The sequence below is a fragment of the Antechinus flavipes genome, chromosome 2 (assembly GCF_016432865.1).
Source record: "Antechinus flavipes isolate AdamAnt ecotype Samford, QLD, Australia chromosome 2, AdamAnt_v2, whole genome shotgun sequence".
Lineage (NCBI taxonomy): Eukaryota > Metazoa > Chordata > Mammalia > Dasyuromorphia > Dasyuridae > Antechinus > Antechinus flavipes.
The window spans coordinates 165,212,777-165,235,977 of NC_067399.1; the positions used below are offsets into that span (position 1 = coordinate 165,212,777).

Consider the following 23,201-nt stretch of genomic DNA (forward strand, 5'->3'; position numbering starts at 1 on the left):
ATACCTAAAATTGATATAATATGGTAGTTGTGTCCTAACCAATGTGGCAAGTGAAAGATGAAATGAATGGGGAAACCAAATTTGAGCTTCCAATCATATCAGTTTATTAAGCAAATGCATGCCTACGGCTTAACAAATCTGGAACAGGCTGCTTCTTTAGATTAGAGCTGGATCCTGAAAACAGGGGAAAAGAGATTTGTATGTATTAAAAATAATTAATCAAATTAGTTAGAAGAAAACAATTAAATAGGGTACAAAATTAGGTACTCTGATTTCTAATTAAAGGAAAAATTAGGGACTTTCCCATTTGGGGGAGGGTGAGAGTAAACAGGTAAAATATGCTGAAGTCAGAACAAGTCATGTCTCATTCTCACCTCCCATGCAATCAAAGGAACATGGAAACAACTCATTGATCACCATTCAGATAATATGTAAGGGTTCCTTAAGATGTGCAACTGTGAAAAAAACTCCTTGCATTGTTTTTGGATTTGACTAGATTTCTGATCAACTTTATAATCTGGTTTTTTAGGTTAGGGTCTCAAAGCATCACATAGAGATACCTCTACCTGGTCCAGTTTCCTACCCACACAGGATTCTGTTCAAACAGTGCAATAAGGATTTCTTCCAATTCCCATAATTGAATAAAATTTTCTAATGAGACAGAAATTGAATTAGGTCCATAATTAAGTAGAAAGAGAACGGAACTGAGCAAGATCCAAAATTGAGTCACAATATGGAGTCAGTGTGATTCTCACAATTCCCACAATTAAAACCATTTGCTGTTCTAATTCCTTCACCAGTACAGAATACAATAAGTCTTATTTATTACTTCTATGAATCTGGATTTGATACTCTATTAATGCAGCCTGATTATTACCTAAGTCTTTTGACAGCCATGTAACAATATTCATTTTTATACCATCTGCCTTTGCAAAGGGTTTCCCTATGCAATGCATCGACTATCAGCTCCTTGAGACTAAGGAGGGAAGTGATTTTTTTAAACTTTTTTTTCTTGTATCCCCAATACTTAGCACAGTACCTAGCACATATAGTAGGTACTCAATAAATGCTTATGACTGACAACTTCTTCACATCTACCTTTTAGAATCCTTAGTAATATATTTCTAGACTCCACCCAAGTGCTACCTTCTTCACAAAGTCTTTCCTGATCCTCCACAGATGTTAAGTACCTCCCCCCTAAAAATTGCTTTGTATTTATTTTGTATCTATTTGTCTATACCATAATCTGTGTATATTTTTATCTCCTGATAGAATATAAGCAACTTGAAGGATAAATACTGTTTTGTTTTGTATCCCTAGTACCTTGTGCAATGCCTAGCAGATAGTAGGTACTTCAAAAGACTCTTTGATTATTGATTGATTTTATACTAACAAACAACAAAAAATTCCTTAGGTCTTTTCACATTAATTTTGGCTAAACCAGATCTTCTACAATCATACTTTTGCAGTTGCTTTTTTTTTAAACTGTGCAACCTTAATTTTTTACCTATTTAACTTCATTCTAATATGTTTCCCCATTGTTCCAGCCTGTTAAGATGATTGAAAATCCTTATTTTTGTCACATAATCACACTTTCCAAGCTTTCTACAGTGGTATCTCATAATCTACTCACTTGTAGATTAATACTAATTAAGGTTCAGGTTGTGAGAGTTTTTATTTCATTTGGTAACACCTCAAATGCCTCATCACTTGTAAACTGGAAACTTTTTAATATCCCTCAGATACTCATGCTATTAATAAAACCTAGGCAAAAAATAATAGCAAGTCAATAGAACACTCAATTAGAACAAAACAAAGTGTAAAATAAGTAATTACACACAGTCCTAAACTAATATAGTCTCATTCCCTCTTGTCCCCAGAGTAGTGGGATTAATAAATTCTTCTAAGTTTCATAATTCTGGCCTTCCCAGGATGAGATTGGAGCTTTGCTCTCATTGTTCAAAACCTACTCTTTGAATCTACATCTCTACTCTGCTCTTGTCTTTTTGGATTTCCTCAACTACTTGGAACTAATGGTTTCCATGCTTATTCCTTCTCATTTATCATTGTGTCCTGCCATAATCTAACCCTCAGGGTCCTGTCCTTCTCTTCACTATCTATACTACTTGCCTTGGTGATTTCATTGGTTTAAATGAATTTAAATACCATCTCTATGATGATGACTCTCAGATCTACCTAGCCTGCCTAAAATTTTCTGCAGACCTAGTTAATATTTTAAACTAAAAATGTTCAAAACAGAACTCATTATCTTTCCCCTAAATCTTCCTCATTTCCTACTTTCCTTAGTATTGTAAAAGGCAACAAAACCATCTTCCAATGCTCTTGAGCTTACATTTTTTCAAAGATTCCAATTAAAATGAGCAAATTAAAGAAATCATTAGTACTTGAAAATCTTTGATTCAAGTATCTGAATAATCCTTTTTATGTTAAATATGTCATTCTCCAATGATACCAGATAAATGAAGAAATAGAAATTTATCAATAAAGAGCTTAAACTTAATTTTAAAAAATGATAATAAAGTTGAACAAAAACCAGTTTATGACACTGCATTTCAAAATTTAATTTCTCGCTTTACTTTTATTCTGTTTATTGTGCATCTTGGTATTAGACATATGTTTGATTCTAGTCCCATTTTATAATTTATAATTCTTGCAAGTTAAATGAACCTTATTTATATATTAGATTTCATTTCCTTTATAATTCAGTATTTCCCTGTATTTCATTTTTTACTAATGTGTTGGAAGCAGAAAAAAATATTGGATTTTGTGATTATTATAATATGAAGTATTTTCTTTGGAATAATCTATTCCATTTTCTTTACTTCTGCTTGCTAATCATGATTTGCCTACAGATAACCTTGCACAAACATCATTACTGTAACTATGTCTTCTCTTATTTTAAAGTATTTGATTCTATTATACGTTAATCAGACTAACTCGTGAGCTGAATCATTCATATATGAATTGCTGTTTTGTGTAATAGATCATTACTTTCCCTTCTACTTAACAATACTTCATGGCACATATTAATGGTACAAGTATACTGTTAATGCATTATTCAGAAAATAAGTGGCAGAATCTGATTCAGGTTAAATTCAATTGAAAAAAATCAGGTGAGAAATAAGCAAAGTCTGTTCATGGGAATTTCATTGCCAGGGATGGAATTGCTCATTTTTGTTTCTAACGTCATTGAAATTTTCTAAGTCAGGTAAGAGATGTGAATATGCTTGCTCAATTATCAATTCTATTCACTATCAAATCTATTAACTATTATTACTATCATATTGTTGGTCAAGATATATAAATTAAAGGATTTATTGTTTATTTATTTTCTTAGATTATTTGGTTGTGGTTCATTGGAAAGGGATTTCCCTTTTCAGCCTTTTTTGGCCTATGTCATAATTATTTAACATATTTTACACAACAATTCCATTTGACATATTTGACTGTGCTTATTTGTATACAACAGTATTGTCATTGAGAAATGTGAATTTCATAGATATGTATATGTACATCTACATATATACACATATATGTGCATATACTATATTACTATATTTGTAATATATGCATATGATTATAATTTATATATTATGGAGAGATGGATACATTTTATATAAAATGTCTACCTTTCTATATGGCATATATAAACATATACACACATAGGTATATATGTCTTTATATGTGTACATATGTGTGTGTATATATGTATGTATATATGTATGTGTGTGTATGTGTGTGTGTGTATATATGTGTGTATGTACATATACATATATACATACACATATATATACACATATATGTTTTTGTTTAGTTGTATTCAACTCTTTGTAAGTTTGGGAACCATACTGTCCATGGGGTTTTCTTGGCAAAGATATTATGGAGGTTTGCTATTTCCTTCTCTAGTGGATTAAGGGAAAAAAAAAACCCTTGTTCAGGGTTTCATAGTAAGTATCTACAGTCAGATTTGAACTCAGATCTTCCCGACTCTGGGCTTAGTATTCTATCCACTGATCACCTAGTTCTTCTATTCACACACACACATGTGCATTCATATAAACATAGTTATATTTATATAGTCTAGACCTGTGATTTCATGGGCTAAGGGATTGATTTGTCCAGAGTTGTATCCAAAACAGGTCAAAAGTGGGACATGAAACCCTCCTTAATTCCAAATCTGCACCTCTGTCTCCTTACTCCCACTTTTTTATGTCATAACTACAAATAAGAATTTTAAATGTTATTCCATTTTATTCCACCTTTTGAGATATTTTAGCACTGATTGATGATAGTCTTTTGAAAATACTACAGAAGTGTTCAGTTCATCTCTCCAGGATCATGTCCTTATCATCAATCAATCTGGTTCCATCATCACTAAGCAGTTGAGATGCACTGGTGTTTGGACCATAAATAGCCTTCAGGTTATCATAAAATCACTTGGATTGTTACTATCAGCATAAAACTGAATTTCATTTGCCTTCTTACTGAGTCTTACTGCATCTCTCTAAGCTTCACTCACATCTTAATTCTGATGGAATTAAATGGTACCTTTTTAGAGATGGGTGAATTATCTTGCTGGTAAATCCTGTGGACTTCTCTTCATTGGGCCGTTTCTGAATTTCCCCATCATTTTCTTCAAACCAAACTTGATGTTTGTGAGTGCTCTGGTCCAGATGAGTAAACACAGTGCTTTATACCAGATCTCTGAATGCTATCTATTCTTTTTCTTCTTCACTATTGTCAACTGTGTATTGATTCAGCTTTCCTTCCAAGTTAACAATATACTGTTCCCATTTGGACAAGTTCTAATCAGTTGACATTAAATCTTCTGGTAGGCTTGGAAAGAATAAGTCTATGATCACTCTGCAACTGCATTACATGTTACCTTTGTCACTCCCACATCCTACCTTTTTTTTCTCATTACAATGATTACACGCTAGTGTTTGCTACAAGGATGCATCCATGAAGTTTTATGGCATTTAGGTAAATGGAAGGCTGTGTTGGTGATGAGGTCATGAGGTGGACAAGTCTTCAGCAGTAAGAGATCATTGATGTTGCCATTTCCAACTCCATTCCTCCCTCGGACTCCCTGCCCTGCATATTGGACAGTTTGAACCTACTTTAATATTAAAGTCACTCAGAATTATAAGTTTGTCCTCTTTTGGGACATTGATGATAAGAGTTTTCAGGTCTTCATAAAATTTTACTTTCACTTCATCAGAGTTCATCATGGTGGGAGCATATTTACTGATGATGGTGACATGGTCCTTTCCTGACAGTGATAATCAATCACATTGTCATGAATCACCCATTTTGGTAGGCAAACTAGATTGTTAACGAGGTTAATTATGACGGGAAAACCTATGCTAGTTTCATGATATTCCCTTTCATTGTAGCCACTCCTCCCAAAAAACATGTATGTAGCTCCAACTTTAGTAAGCTAGTCTTAATTTATCAGCCTTATTTCACTCAGGGATGCTATTTAGATGCAATACCTATTGAGTTCTCCCACAACCAGAGCTGTTCACCTTTCAGGTCTATTGGAGTTCATGTTATCCCTAAATATGCACATATGCTATGCATCAATGGTGAGTGGAATCATCTTTGCAAAAGTTTTTGCAGATTTTTTTTTTGTTTTTCAACCATAGGAGAGGATGCCCATCTGCTGCAGAGTAAGTATGTCAGGATTAACTAAAGCAGATAATTTTAAGGGCATCTTTTATAGCTCCTTCCTCTCACCAGGAGGTGAGCAGTGCATTCCTTAAAAAGGTGCTCAAACACCCAGGAGGCTGCCAAATCCCACTGCTGCTTCAGTCTAGTGAGAGGAAGCACATATGGCCTGGATACCTATGTACAGGCTTGTAATCAGGCTAAATCAGCTGCTGTCTCATCTCTTGCCTGTTTCTTCAGGACTTTGAAATAGGTAAAATGGAATGTACAATGCTTTTTTATTTTTGATTAATACATAATATTAATTAATGTGTAATTAATTAATATATAATACAAAGAATTAAATGAGGCAGAGTTGCATGAAGTTGTAAGCCTCGCTTTATCTTCCAGAATCATCACCATCCAGTAGCATTGGCCCAGGAAGCAATGAATAACCTTGGTATCTTTAATGTTTAACCAAGCTCTAAGCACTTACAATGCTTGCATTAGCTGCCTTCCTTGGCTGTTGGAACAAATTGTTCTTATCTGCTCATTTCACTGGGACAAGTCTTCACATGCTTGGAGTAGACACACATACCCCATCCTATCAAAAGGTTTGAGATCTCTCAGATATTCTCAAACTGCTTTAGCTCATCTGCCAAGGTGGTTTACTAGGCTGTGACCATGTTACTAAGCATGTTACAGCTTCTTGGAGCCAGGGATGGAGTGAATCAGGGAGACACCAAAGGTGAATGAGCATCCCTGACAGGTCTCAGTAGCCCTCACACTCTTCCCCTGATCACACCTTACATCCCATGGCAGTAAAGTACTTAGAAAACCTTACCAAGTATATACAAACATCAATTATTATGACTAACAGTTATGATGAAAAATGGTGTTGTTCACTGGAGTTTGTCTGCATGGGAAATAAATAAAGTTACTCAGACAGAACTCTGTTCAAGCTGGTCCACACCAAATCACAAATTAGAGCTTCTATTTAAGAAACAAACTAGAAATTATTCTTCATTACAAATCCAAAAAGAAGCAATATCTAAAACTCTGCACCAGGGGAGTTTGATTATTTTTACATGAATCGATCTCAACAAAATAGGCTATGTTATGTAGAGTGAATACTTCTTATCATATTCTAAATAATTATATATGAACAAGAACAATCAGAAATCCTGGATTCTAAGGCAAATAGCTTAATAAATACATAAGCCATGAGAGGAATAGGATGGGGACTTTGGTCTCTGATATATGTGACAAAAAATAGTGTGTTAAGCCATTCGCTGCCATTCATTTCCATTACCGGTTTGGGCTTTTTTCTTTATGGCACAGGATCTAGAATTTGGATCTAGCAGGGACTCCAGAGACCTCAAATTCAGCCTCATACCCTAACTAGATCATGACACTAGACAAGCCACCAACCTTTCTCAGCCTCATTTTCCTCATCTGGAAAATGGGGACAATAATAGCACCTACTTTCCAGGGTTGTTTTAAGGGTGAAATGAGGTATGTGTAAAGTGCTTTGTAAACATTAAAGTGCTATTTATCATTATTATCATCATCCTGTTTGTCTGTCATTCTCAAAAAAGAGTAGGACATCAGGGAGGTAGTGCCGTAATGGACTGTCATAGTCCTCTCCAAGAACAAAGGACAAAAAACAAACTCTATGAACAACAGTAGAAGCTGCCCCACCAGGAATCCAATTGCAACTGATCAATGGGACAATATAGCTTCTTTATTTTCTTCTTTTTTTCCTTTTCTTTCCTCCCTCCCTCCATTCTTTCTCACTTACTTTGCTGTCTCCCTTCGTTCCTCCTTTCTTTTCTTTCTTCTTTCCCTTCTTTTTCCTCAGTCCACATAAAATAATATACCTTTACTTGTTGGTGCTGGTGATTTCCCCAAAGGAATTTGGGTCACTGAAACATTACAAGATATCTTGGAGTTTACTGGCTAGATTTCTTTCTTAGGAATCAGACCTTAAATCCAGACCACTCTAGCTCTCATTAATTGGCCAATAACTGATCTCAGCCCAAGTTCCACTTGGTCACTGTTTGGGCACTGATTGCTCAGGGTGAATGTAAATAGCAATAGCTTCAGTTTTGGCCAGAAACTCCAAGCGTCTTCCCTTCCCAGCCTGATTTTTCTTTTTTTCCCCTTTTTTTTTTTTTTTTGATTAGGTAAAAGAAGGTCATTCTCTGTCTCATTTCTTACCTAGCTTTCATCACTGGTTAAGTAGTGCCTTAGTCAAACTGAGATCTCTTAAAGACCTTAGCTTAACATGGCCAAGGTCTTCCTCTGCATCCAGGGTCATCTCTAGTTATCTTGATCTATATCTTGCCACTGGACTCAGATGATTCTGGAGGAGAAAGTGAAGTCAGTGACTTTGCAAAGTGTTTCCTCACTTAAATGAAACTCACTTGCATATTATGACACCATCTCCTCTTCATCAAGCTATCATTCCATCCAATGTACTCATTTTACAAAGGAGCAAACTGAATCTGAGATATGTTCAATTACTTGTTCAAGGTCACACAATTATGAAGTAGCAGAGCCAAAAATAAAATTCAGGTATTCTGCCTCTATAAATCTCATCTTCTTTCTACTGTCCAATGTCCTTATTATTATGATGATTGTATTCTTCCCTTTGCCTAGTTTTTTATTAGAAGTCTGACACTAACTTTTCTAACTGCTACTGTTGTCTGTTTTGGGGTCTCTGCTATCTATTGATACTATTGGAGCTTCTTCAATTGAACTGCTAGTGTGCTATGTTAGATAGGATGCTGGGCTTGGAATCAAGAAAACCTGCCTCAGATCCTTACTAGTTATGTAAGCCTTATTATAACATCTAAGCCTCAGTTTCCTCAACTGTCAAATGGCAATGATGATGATAACAGTAGCACCTACTTCCCAATATTGTCGTGAAGATATAAATATCATCTTTAAAGCACTTAGCACAGTGCCAGGCACATCACAGGAAATGTGTATTATTCCTTTTCTTTCATCTAAGGGAATATTATAATTTTTTTCTTGAAGCTATTTTATTAGTCATGCCCATAGTCTCACCTAACAGACTTAGAAATTAGTCCTTCAAATCAAATCAGTCTTTTCCAACATCCTTGCTGAAGCTCCTTGGGAATTTTCCCAAAACCACTTATTTAGGTTCTAAGAAGTAAATATTTTTTAACTCCCATTATACCTGTGGCAGTTAGTGCCAGGGTCATGCAAAGTACCCCAGAGCTTTAACAAGCTTCACAGAGATTTTTTCTATCCAAACTAGAGCTGTTAACTTTTAACCTGTATCACTATTTTCAAATTTTTTCCCCTTTTATCCACTATCTCTTATTATAACAACTATCATGGCTTAAATGACAAATCCATTATAAAATATTCATTGAGGACTGACTATATATAAGGTTCTTTACCTGGAACTGTGAAATATGCAAAAAAAAAAAAAAAAAAAAAGATAAAACATAGTCTCCCTTTCTTCAGTTGCATTATCCTAGAGGCAATGAGAAATATAGCACATCTATATAGTCAGTAATCGGCAACTTCTCTCTCTGTCACTTGTCATTGATTTTAAGGAAAGCTTCTGAACCTGAACTCCCTGAAATAGAGAAAGCATTCACTTATACCATTCAAGAAAGATAGATAATAGCTAACTTAACAGCTCATTGCTAGGCTGTCTCCACTATTAACGACATCTTTTTTTAATCATTTTTCTTTCACTAAAACTGTGAGAAATGGATGGACCTTTCGATTTCCACATGAAATTATGAAAATTAAATTAGAGAAATGAAACTTAAATTAGAAAACCCAAACCCACAAGGACATCAAGGAATAATCAAGGGGGAGGTAATCTTCCCCCAAAAGAATGTAAGTTCCTTGAGGGCAGGGACTGACTTATAATCAGAGATGTTGGCCTAAGATTTGAAAAGAATCCTTTGTTCTTTTCCCTCAGCCCTCCTCTGTTACCTTCCCGCTTCTGGAATGGAAGCTCCTTTGGGGAGACTGGCTATGTAATGAGGGGTGGAGATTCATGTGAGGTAACTTCTATAATTGTGCTTCAGCATAGGAAATAAATGCTGCCTTTGGAGTCCCAAAAAGTGTGTCTACTCACTTACACACCCATTCTTGCAAGAAGGTAAAATAAATCTTTCCTGCATTCATCAGTGAGTCAGTGGAGTTCCTTACACTTCCTAGTTGCAATAGAGGTCGGGAAGGGAACCCCAAAAGTTTGGGGTGTCAAACCAGTGTCATGAGGTGTCTAAAAAGAATTTGCAGGTATGAACCCATTTTCTAATCAAGGGGCAAAATTTATTGTAATTGTAATGCCATAAAAGCAGGCTGAATTCCAAAAGAAATTAGCAAGGAAACGAAGAGTCATATTTATCCAGGTTTCTAGCATTGACATGCTAATTCTATGACCCTTAGGTAGGACGGAGGAGTGCTCTCCAGAATTTGGTACTTGCTGACTAGATTTTCAGTCAGCAATGAATTGAGGAGTGGTGTTTTCAGAATCAGACAGATTGTTGTTCTTATATTGGGAGTGTGGGAAGTCCCTGAGGCAGCTCTGACTTATTGTTAGAACAGAAGCCCCTCCTAACATCAGGGGACCACAAAATTATCTTACATCACTCCCACCAACAAAACTAACATTTAGGGAGTTCCACAAATTAGATACTCTGACAACAAAACATGAAAAAGTAATCCAAGTGACAAATCACAGAATAACAGGATCTCATAGCTAGGGACAACTTGCAGGACCATCAAGTCCAATCTATACCTATAGTAGAATTCCCCCTCTAATATCTCCAAACATTAATCACTTTCTGACCTAATGAGTGTGGCTGTACCACTTCTAGAGAGTCTAATTATTTAGAATGAAGCTCAGGTTTGGTTTTTTGTATTTCTGACCTGTTCTCTCTAGGGAACCCTCTAGAGTTCTTCCCTCTAGGACCAGAATTAAATGTCTCACATCTCTTCTACACAAAAGTCTTTCAGGTACTTGAAAAGAGGTATTATGTTTGTCCTTTTACTCTCCAAATTTATCCTAGCTAAATATCCCTGGTTCTTTCAACCAGTTTTTGTATGGTTCTGTTATCATGCTAGTCATTTTCCTAGATGTGTCCTACCTTTTTTCTTTTCTTTATGGTATTCAGAAATAAATGCAATATTCCACTTATTTTCTACTTAGGGAAGAGTACAGCGAGTCTATTATCTCTTTCTGCAAAGCAGGTCTCTTTTAAAGCAGCTGAAGATCATTATATCCTACTTCTGACACAGACTGATTGTAGGACCCTAGACAAATCATTTATTCTCTTAATGCTTCAGGCAACTTTCTAATATTCTTAAGTTGCAGAATAGTTGCAAACCTGCATTGGTAGAAGGAGTTTTCTCACCAAGGCAATCCTAATGAGATGAAACTCCAAATTCAGACAAAAAAAAAAAAAACAAAAAACACATTTTTGGTTGCCACATAAGATTGTTGACATATTGATCTTGCAATCACTCAATTTTCCAGATCCTTTTTCTATTTCTTTTTTTTTTCTTCTTTCTTCCTACCTTCCTGTCTCCCTGTTATATTTATTTTATTCCTTTCTTTCTTCATTCCTCCTTTCTTTCTATTTATTTCTTTTCCTTTTTTTTTTCTTCCCTTCCTTCCTTTCCCAACCAGGTCTTCCCATTGAGCATAACTAAAATGCAGGTGCTTCTCACTGGTTGATGCCTGATTTCCCTACTAATCTACTTAGGGGTTTTGATCTCCTTAGTTTTTGGCCTGGACTGTTTCAACCCTCTTGAGGCAACCTAGTAGTCCCATTCTCCCTCCTGGGGCTTATTACACACACACACATATATATATATATATATATATATCTTTGTCTTGTCTAATTTTTAAATTTTTTTATTTTTATTAAACTAAATACAAAATAAGAAAAAACAGAATAGAAAGAGACAGAAAAGGAAAATAAGAAAAACAACACCACCACATTGTCATGGGTCCAATAGAATATCAGGAAGGATTCAAAATATACAACAATAAATTTCCATGAAGAAAACTTATATAATAATAGAAGAGATTATTATTCATGACTATACATCTTTTCTTTTCTTCCTTATAGGTTATTCTTTTGTTCTCTGCTGTGGACTTTTTACTTTATTCTTTTTCCCTCATTTATCCCCCACCTCCCTATACATAGATAAATATAAAGTTAACATATAATGTAGATTTCCCTCTTGACTGAATCTTTAAGTTTGACTTTGTCTGAGATCAAGGATTACTCATCCTACTTTTTTTTCCCTAAAAAATATTATTCCTGATCATTGTTGTACTGTTTGTGTAAATTTCTTATTTCCTGTCCCTGCTTATTCTTTTATTTCTACACCTTGCCTTGCTGTTACTTAACTTTCACCTACCCATCTTAGGGGACCCTCCCTTATCTTCTCCTCCATCCTTTCCTTACCTCTTTACCCCATTCCCATCCATATATATATATATATATCTTACTCCCCTCCTGTTAATCTAAACATACTTCTGTACCCCATCTTCACCCTTTACCCCCCTCTTTATTCCTTTCCCATTAATCTACACACCTTGTCCCACGGCCATAACTCTACACACCCTTCTATTACTCACTTTATCCTCTTTCCTCCCTTCTTATTTCTTTAAAGATTTAAAGATTTTGGAAAGTGCTATAATCTTTCATGGTACATATATATATACATATATATATACGTATATATATGTATATATATGTAATGTTCTTTATTTAACTCATTTCCAGTGTGAGTAGGTTTTCAGAACTACCAGCCCTCCTTCATCCTCTAATGCCTCTGTACCATTCTTCCTCTATACCTCATTTGTATAAAATAATTGCAATTTTTATATTTTCCTAGACAATATTTTTAAGTCAAATCATAGCTAACTTTCCTAGTCTTCTCCCTACAGCGGAGGGAGTCTTCCCTCCCTAGTCTTTCTTTTGCTTTTTTTTTCTTTTCTTCTTGCTGAGACAATTGGGGTTAAGTAATTTGCCCAGGGTCACACAGCTAGGAAGTGTTAAGTGTCTGAGACCAAATTTGAACTTAGGTCCTCCTGACTTCAGGGCTGGTGTTCTATCTATTGCCCCACTTAGCTGCCCCTCCCCAGTCTTTCTTTTGAGTCAACTAATGATTAATATCATTATGGTATATGTGGTATACACTGTGTAAAAAATATAAACATTATGTCCATGTTGAGACATCTGAAATTAATCTTTGATGTTGGTTCTTATATGTTAAATTTTCTATTAAATTAAGGTTCATTTGAGAGAAAATACTGAAAATCTGCAAGTTCACTGAATGTCCATTTTTAAAATTCAACTTTATGAATAATTTTACTGAACATGATATTTTTGACCACAGGCCTAGTACATTTGATTACTGATATACATTATTCAGGACCTGCACGATATACATTATTCTAGGACATGCAGTCTTTTATTTTAACTGTTGATAAATACTGTAAATTTTTAATTGTACTTCCAGCATTTAAAATTTTTTTTTTGTTTTTTTTCTTGTAAAATTTTCTCTTTGAGCTGGAAGTTGAAGTTTGGCAATAATATTCTGTAATGTTTGGGCTAGCTTTCTGGAGGGTCTAGAGACCAGCCTTGGTCTTAGTAGAATAATCACCACGAGAATAGGAATACAGTCGAAAGTCTTTATTGTCCCCTTCACAGTCTGTGTCTGTCATAGTTTGACCCATACTCCTCTGCCAACATTCTGTTGGTCTGCCAGGCCGATCTTAGTGCAGGAAGCAGGAGAGCCACCAAGAGAATGAGCAAAGATAGACTGTCTCTCTCTCCCAGTCCTTAACTCTTATATATCTTATTGTAATTACATCATTACAGCATACTGATTATGTGTGAACTTAGAGAACATTACATCACTATACTAAGTACTAAGTATATATGTGAACCAGAGGACCATTAATTATCTCATCAATTCCACTGAGTTAACACCTTGTTTCAAGTATACTTCTCCAGCTTTCTGGGCTCTCTTCAATATTCCTATGTCTACAATATTCCTATGTGTTTTCCACATAGATTTCGTTGAGTTGGTGATCTATGGACTTTTTCTCTTTCTACTTTTCCTTCATGTTGTATCATTCCAGGACAATTTTCTTGGATTATTTCTTGCATTAGCATTTCAAGATTTCTTTTTTTTTTTTGGTCTTAGCTTTCATGTAGTCCAATTAATCTTATATTTTTTTCTCTTCTTGATCTGTTCTCCAAATCTGTTGTTATTTCATATTGTGTTCTTTTTTTCATTATGTATATTTTGTTTTGTTATTTCTTGGTCTCTTAATAGCTTTACAAGCTTCTCCTTGTCCAATTCTAATTTTCAAAAAACTTTTCTTTAAGAGTATATATTTCTTTTCTAGTTGGTTAACCTTATATATATAATGTTCTTGTTTTTCTTGATTTTTTTTTTCTCAATCTCTAAATGAGATTGATTTTTAAAGTTCTTTTTTGAGTGTTTCTATAAATTCTTTCTAGGCAGCAGATAGCCATTTAACATTATTCTTTGTGGTTCAAGTGTCCTTTGAAAATGAACCCTGTTTTCCCTATTCCCATAATAAGTTTCTATAGTTGAGTTATTTCTTCTTTTCTTTTCTTTTCTTTTTTTTTAATGAGAAGTATTGGTATAAACACTTCCAATCCTGGGGTGGGGGTTCCTCCAGTTTCACTTCAGCTCTCCCTTATAACTTGGACCCTCAAACCAAAAGCTCTACCCTCCTGCAAGTACCCAACTGGAAGCATTCTTGTCCCACTGCTTTTGCACTTACTGGATGTACTTGTTCCTTCTCATCCAGGGCAGCATGGCTGCAGCACATTCGGGCCTGGTGTTACTAATCAGCACAGGTTCCCTTGGTCTTCTCAGCCTCAGATCCCAGACTTTCCAGGATATTGAGGAAGCGAAAGTTACTGTGATATGAGCTGAGACTCCAACCCAAACCATTTAGCCCTGAGCTCCCTATTTGATGTTACTGCAGAGCTGGAGATATTTATATTTCACACTGATTAACCTCTATCCTGGGATTCTTTGGGTCTTCTGGGTTGTCCCAGAAAGACTGCTAATTCTGCTCCAAGTTATTTTTTTCACTAGTCTATGTTTGCCCTGAGATACAAATTTTGAAATTTTATGACCTACTCCATGATCTTCCCAGAATCCTCTGGAGCTCAATATATTGATGCTAAACTTAGTGCAGACACCCCATTGGTATAGCCCACTGTAACCCATGATTCCCAAACTCAAGAGATCTGCCATTCTCCTTGGTGTCTTATAAGTATGCCTCAGATCTTTTTCACATGAACTGTTGTCTAGCAATAACTCCTCCATGCTGTGCTTTAAAAGTTTTTTTCTTCAAATTTATGTAAGACTTTATATTTATCTCTATCTGACCTTATTGGATTTGATCCCATCATGCTAACTCTTTTAGGATCTTTCAAGATTATACTTCTGCTGTTCCCTATGTTAGATATTTCCCTCCCCCACCTCTGAGTCATTTATTTGCAAATTTGATCCAAGTCATTGATAAAAATGTTGAACAAATAACATTGAGAACTGAGTTCTATGGTGGTCTCCTGGAAATCTCCTTGCATTAATCACTAATCTTTGGGTCAGATCATTCAGCTAGTCCTGAATCTACTAATGATCTATTGTCTCTTCTATGCTCAAGGATTTTGTGAGATGTTATCAAATATTATGATGAAATCCAGGAATTCTAAACATAGAGAATTCCCTAGATCTAGAAAAATTGTCTTCATTATTCTGCTGTGTTATCTTTTAGTGAACTCCATTTGCCTCTTCTAAATTCTCACAAACTGTCTCTTTAGTATATATTCTAGAATTCTGTCAAAAGTCAAGTCAAGGTCACTGGTTTGTAGCTTGATGAGTCTTCCCTTTGTTGAAAACTATGTACTAATCATTTTTCTTGAAAAAAGAAAACCCAAAGTGCTCTGTGCTACCTTTGGAAGTAGTAGATCAAAGGACTGGCAACATTTAGATTAACTCTTACTGAATAGATTATTGACAGGAATTCTGGTTCAGGTTTGAGTGAACTAGATGACCTACATTGGGCTGGGCCCAATGTGTATAGAGGGCTGGGCCTGAAATCAGGGAGACTCTTCTTGAGTTCAAATTTCACCACAGATACTAGTTGACTGACCCTAGACAAGTTACTTACTCCTGTTTGCCTCAGTTTCCTTATTGGTAAAATGAGCTGGAGAAGAAACAACACACTATTTTAGTATCTTTGCCAAGAAAACTCCAAATGGGGTCACAAAGAGACTGAAACTGAAACAACTGAAAAATAGCAAATCATTTTACTAATTAGTTGTTAACCACAATTTTTTGTTGTAGTTGTTTTTTACATGAGTAGAGGTATATACAACCTAAACATGAAGGAGAATTTATTTTAATTAACTAATTTGTGCTCATTATTTCATTTTTCCAGTCAATTCAGTCTAACATCTAGTCAATTAAGTCAAATAATGGAATAATTGTTTTGTCTCAATTAGCTGGGGCTTTAAAAAATATCTTGGCTAGTCATCATTAGAGTCTGTATATGCTTATAATTATAATAAATACATTTTTTACTTCAAAACTTAGAATCTACTTTAAAATTTGTAAATATGTCTACCTATGAAGAAATGGATGAGTTTGCATTGAAATTATTAGACAAAGTATCAGGATATTTGGTATAAAGAACTGAGTTCAGTTTATCTTGAATTGAGTATATCATCTTGCTGTGAATGAGGAGTCCTATAAGATAAAACTGCAAAAGTAGACTAAAACAAGTATTATAGAACATTTTAAGTCCTAGGTCAAGGGTTGCATGGGATGAGGAAAACAAATTAAATGACTAAAGTAAGTTCTCCTTTATGTTTAATTTGTATATATCTCCACTCAAGTAAAAACAAAACAAACCAAAAAAACCCTATGAATGACAACTAATTAGTAGAGTGATTTGTTGTTTTTCAATTGTGTCTTACTCTTTGTGACCCCATTTTGTGTTTTCTTGCCAAGTATATTAAAGTGATTTGCTATTTTTTATCCAGATCATTTTGCTAATAAGGAAACTGAGGTAAATGGGGTTAAGTGACTTCCACAGGGTCACATAGCTAGTAAGTATCGACAGCCAGATTTGAATCAGAAAGAGAAGTCTTCCTGACTTCAGTCCTAGCACTCTTATCCACTGCATTATTAAGGTGACTTACTGAAATGATTACTTGATTATAACTAACATTATAGATACGGCTACTTTTTCTTATATATACATACAGAGGAAGATTTGCCTTTACAGAAATGTGAATTTTTCTGTTGTTTTATGAGAAAATGTGATATAGAGTTAATTCAGAGGGATGAAACTGGAAGTGGGAAGACCTGGATTTTGATTCTTCCTCAGATACATGTTTACTAATTGTGTGATTTTGGACAAGTCATTTATCTCAGCTAGGACTTTGTTTTCTCATCTATTAAATAAAAAGGTTGGAATTGATGATAGCCAAGATCTCTTTCAATTCTTAAATTAATACCCAAAGTGTTGCAATTGGATGAGATGATCTCTATGATCATTCTAAATTTAAAATCCTAAATTATACTTCAAATTACTGCTCATGCATGGGAGAAGAAAAGGACCACAAGAGATATTTTAAAAATTGTTTCTTAATTTGAAACTGTCATTTTAAAATGTTTTGTTAAAACAAAATTTTTTTTAATTGTTTAACCTTTCTAACACACTTAAACACAAGTTTAGAATCTTACCCCCTTTTCTTGAAAATTTTGGAAGAGACCATGACCTCCAAGAGAAAGACCAAGAAAAACCAAGAGAGAAATAAAGGGCCCTTTGGAAGATATCTGCAGTTTGGATGAGGTTATCATGAATCTACAATCTGTTAATTTTTTGTGAATTCCAAAAATCACTGTCCTGAAAATTGATAGGCTCTAAGAAACAAAATTATATTAAACAAACTCACAGAAGATATTGATTTAAAATCCAGAATGCTGGATTAATTTATCAAGGGGATTATATCTGTAAGAATAAATGGTCATTTAAAACAGGCATTCCTTCCTATTAAGTCAGTACACTAAAGAAGAGACCATACTATAAAAGGTTCTTAATAAACATACCATTAAAGCAAAGGGAACTGGAATTGAATAGCCTTAAAAAATATTTTTATCAGATTGTAGTAGTTTGATGAATTGTCATTTTTTAGGACAGGATTATTTTTGCCTAAAAAAACAGTGTCACTTCTCAGAATCAGAGCTTCTTTTGTTTGGACAATGTTTGATAAATACCACTTCATTCTTAGTCTTGGAGTCAACTTTTTCTAGGTTCTAGGCATTCCACTATACTTTTGTAATAATAATATGCCATGAATTGAACATGCAACTAAAAAAATCTAGAAAAAGAGCAAACTAAAAATCAAATTAGACATTCTAAAAATCAAAAATAGAGTTCAAATCAAATTAAAAGAGAGACTAATAAAATTGAAAGAAAGAAAACTAGTGAGCTATTGAATTAAAACACAGCTAATTTTATGAAAAAAAAATCCAATAAAATAGCTAAACATTTGATTAATTTGACTCTTGGAAAATAAAGAAAGAAGAAAACCAAATATCTTGTATCAAAAAATGAAAGGGGCAAATTCACCACCAGTGAAGAGAAAATTAAAGCAATAATTAGGAATTATTGTGTCCAATTATATGTCAATAAATTTGACAATCTAAGTGAAATAGATAAAAAATGTAAATTTCCCAGATTAACAGAAAAAGTAAAATATCTAAATAACCAATTTTAGAAATAGAAATTGAACAAACCATTGATAAATACTCCAAGAAAAAATTCCCAGGGCCAGATGAATTTGCAATTGAATTCTACCAATTATTTAAAGAACAATTAAGTCCAATATCATATCCTTTTTTCTCATTCTTTTCTTCACAATATGATTAATGTGGAAATCTTTAACATGGTTATACATATATAACCTATATCAGATTGCTTCCTGTCTTGGGGGGAACATGATTAATGTGGAAATGTTTAACATAATTATATATGTATAACCTATATCAGATTGCTTGCTGTCTTGGGGAAGAAGGAGAAAAATTTGAAATTCAAATTCTTATAAAAGGGAATGTTGAAAACTATTTTTATAGGTAATTGGAAAGAAAATAAAATACTATTAAGTGGAAAACAAAATAAAATTACATGCCTTTGGAGGGGCAGAAATTAGTAGACCCCAGCTTATCTGGCTACTTACTTTTTGTCTACTGAATGAGATTTGAAAATTTCTTTTATGAGATTTTGAAAATACTCTAGTTTCATCAGCAACACATATTCAAAATAGACCTTTTTTTGACGTGTGTTTTTCCTATACTTTGGGGCTATGCATTGTTTGGGTTTCTACATATTCTTATATAGAAACTACATTGAGTATTTAACATAAAATTAATTTGTAAAGTGCTTTGCAAATCATAAAGCACTATAGAAATACTAGTTATTATTTTTAATGTTATTTGAGATCCTAGTGTTTTACTCTGGTGTCTTCTTTAAGAATCTAGAAATTTACTTAGGGAAAAGCTGGCTAAATTCATCCATTGTATTAAAGGCCATTACTTCCTTCTACTGAAGAATCTGAATTGACAACCCTTAATTATGGTCACACCAAATTTGAATTCAGAAGAAAATAACATTGTCTTGCCTCTCCAACACACTATTCTTTATTCTTTTGTAATTCATCAAACTGAGCTGACATTAATATTTATGTAATACTTTAAGGATTCAGAGTGCTTTACATATATTATCTCATTTGATCTTCACAATAACCCTATGAAAAGGGAGATAGATGCTATTACCATACTCATTTTACAAAGGAGGAAATAGGCCAGGGTAGAACCAATTTGGACTTCTTCTGCCTTGAGAGTCCCCAACCAGAGAAATCCTTTTTTTAATGGATAATTCCATGGAGTTTCACAATAGATGGTACTTATTACAGCTGCCAGGTTCTCAGCATCCCTTTGCTATACAAAAGAACAGCTTGTAGCACAGAGAGGGAATTAGAGAGTCTTGTACAGGTGGATTTATTTTTTGGCTATCCTATTGACTAAAACATACAGCAGCTTGGATACTATATTGGCACTGCTCCAAAACTTTTTGCAGTACTTCCAAATGTCTTAAAATATTTCCATCTGTATAAACACAGAGGGCTTCCCTTCTCATGGACTTTCTTCTCCACCCTCACAACCTTTTTTCCCCAGGTAGTCTATTAAGAATACACTAGAAATTTCACTTTTATAGATCCTCTAACATAGGACTTTTCTTCATCTCCCTCCCCCCAAAAATGAATTTCTTGTGCTCTCCCCCCCTTTAGTCAATCAATAGATCTTTATTAAGAACTACATGCCAGACACTTGAGTTAGACATGGAGAATAAAAAGAAAAAAAAAAATAAAGCAATATCTGTTCTCAGATAACTTACAGTCTATCTGTAGTATCAATATGTACATATATAAGCATATATAGACTAAAATATAGAGTAAAATACATATAATGTCATAAATGTATGCATCCAGAATTCACAATAGATGTTTTCTACAAACATATTATGTTGCTAAATCACATAAACACACAGAGAGAGAAAACTGGGTAAAACATCCATTAAGATAAAAGAACTTAGTTTTAGGTTGGGAACTCCACTGATAAAATAGATTTGTTTTTCAAAACAAATGCATAGAATGAAAAGAATTGCAAATGCAAGGATGCTACAAAAAAGAAAATTAGAAATGTCAATCATTTCTGGTGTAAATGTGTATAGAGAATAGACTCTTTAAATTCAATTCCAGTTCACATATTGGGTATTTAAATAGAAGGAATTGCTTTGGTAAAGCCAATTTAATAGGATTTTCCCATTTAAAAAATGTGATTTTAATCCAAAGACTCAATAACACATAATACATAGCAGAAATTTGGTACTAAAAATTCCCTCTGTTACAAAATTGATTGGATACTAGAATTGTCCACAAATAGCTGCAAATTATCTTTAAGTGGTGAAAAATAACTTTGCACTTAAACAAATTGACAAAGTTTCTAAACCCACAATGATGGAAAACCACACCTTCGAAATGAGTTGTCAGAATGAAAAAGGATGAGGTTGTAAAGAAAGTAACATTTTTATGTGTCTTTTGTTAGCAAATGATCAGGACCATTAGTTCTTTGTGGTCTTGTTAATGGAATATGGGATCATCATGCCCCTCTCATTTGAAATTGCTTTCTTTTTTTTGATTCCCCAAGTTTTCAATCACAGCTTTTGCTAGATATATTAAAACCCTCTTTCAGAAGCAATGCATTTATTGTAGGATGAGCAGAAGACTGGTATGAGATGATCTGAGTTCTCACTTCCCCACCTATTCTAGCTCTGGGATTTTGGATGAGTTCTATAACTCTTCTAAAGACCATGGTCTTCCCCATAGAATGGGAATAATAATTCCTAGACTTTCCCAATGATGAAATTTTGAAGATAAGTGCAAAACCCATTTTAAAAACTTGTGGTTGTTATTTGTCCTTCATTCTTGAAGAGGATCATGACTCTTCAAAAGTGATGAAGAAGTGTCCATCTGTGACTTGTAATACATATTATAGAGTGAGTCTATATTCTGTTATCTTTTAATGCTTTTAAAAAGTCCTAGTTTCATCATGATGGACATGAAAGTGAATTTGATTTAAGTGAGAGAAGTGTGTGCAGTCACCAGCCTTACTTTCTCCTCCAGAGCCGAGTCCCATGGCAAAAAAAGAGATTTTAATAACTGGCAATGACCCCAGATGGCAATGGGAGACCTTGACCTTTTTAAACTAGTCTTTAAGAGATCTCAGTTTGACTGAAGCAACCACCCATTAGTGATTAAGGCTAGATGAGAAATGAAGTAAAGAATGCTTTCTTTTACCCAATCAAAAATATCAATTTGGGAGGGGAAGACCCTAAGATTTTTTGGTCAAAACAGAAATAATACTACTTATATTCACTCTGAGCAATCAGTGCCCAAACAATAACCCAGTGAGACTTGGGTTGAGACCAGTTGGCCAATCAATGAGAACCAGAGTGATTTGGATTTACATTATGGTCCTTAAGAAAGGAGAGAATGTAAAGAATGTAAAGAGAATGTAAAGAAATATGGAAATTTCAAAACTTGACTTTTTTACATTAAGGATTTTCCAGGTTTCACTGCATAGCATTGTAGAGTGCTATAAAAAGTATATATTGTGACTTGTAATACATATTATTTAAAAACAAACTAAAAGCAAAGGACTGTTTTAATTATTTTGTGTTCTATTTGTACTTATATAGTAAAAAGACAAGCAAGGAAAAATCGAATCCAGGAAGGAGCTCGCCTTTTTGCATTGGGCACCAGAGTGTTAAACCACTCGAAAAATCAGAAACAAAAAGAAGAGTAAGTCTATATTCTGTTATTTTTTAATGCTATTAAAAAGTCCTAGTTGCATCATGATGGACACTCCTTCATACTGGTACAAGTTATAACCCCTGCTTATATATTTCTTGTTCATGTTTTCTCTTGAATACTATATAGAACATTAAAAAAAAAACTAATTCTGGTCAAAAAAAATATTTTGTCAAAAAAATTCAAAGAAGAAAACATAAAAATCTCTTTCATGGTCTTAGTAATAGCTTGTGACTTTTGTTTAATATCTTATTTTTTAAAATGATCAAATTCAGTGTTTCACAAATTATTCAAATAAGCCAAATCAAACAAAATGTATTTATTAAATGAACAAGGATTGGCATTTGAAAATAAATTACTGAGGGATCTTGTAAAACGGGCAATTATTATAATTATCTAGATAATTCAAATAAAAAAATGTCCAACTTGTCTTTAATTATCTATATATTACTATGAAAATATGTGTTGAATTGCAAATACAGTAAATTCATGCTTATCTGAATGTCTTATTTTGCTAGCACAGTATGTCATTAACTGCCTTGGCAATTGATTTATTGAATTGAAACATAGGTCTTTACATTTATTTTTCTGAAATTAAAGTAGATCTCTACACCTCCTTACAAACTGACAAATTCATTAATCATTCATCTTTTGGTGCGTGATTGAATCCATTTAGACTATATCTCTCCACTATTTTATATATCTCTCCATCATTTTGCTGGGGGGAGGAAATCAAGTTAAGTTAGTTTAGCAAGACTCTCAACCACTTATTAGATATATGGGCTTATATAATGCTTTCCCTTCTCAGATTCCTTTCCATCTATTCAATATATGTCTTGAGGGCACCTCCTTATTTTTTTGTGGTGTCCCCCATAAGAATGTATTCTTGAAGGAAGCAACTGTTTTTTGCCCTTTTTTATGTGCCCAATATATCTTAGTATAATGGCTTGGTTAATAAATGTTTCTACTTACCTACAAGTAAATTCAATATACTGAGTTTCTAAATTGGCGATGAGAGATTGATGATATCTA

The 23,201-nt window shown here is 33.9% G+C and overlaps 1 protein-coding gene across 1 annotated transcript in view; it reads left to right on the plus strand.

Annotated features, from left to right (window-relative positions):
- The window catches only part of SEL1L2 (SEL1L2 adaptor subunit of ERAD E3 ligase), a 162,156-nt gene that overhangs the window by 44,769 nt on the left and 94,186 nt on the right, over positions 1–23,201 (plus strand). Inside the window, exon 4 of the mRNA XM_051975899.1 lies at positions 22,058–22,160. Within this exon, the coding sequence (XP_051831859.1) occupies positions 22,058–22,160 (103 nt within the window). The remainder of the gene's footprint in view (positions 1–22,057; positions 22,161–23,201) is intronic.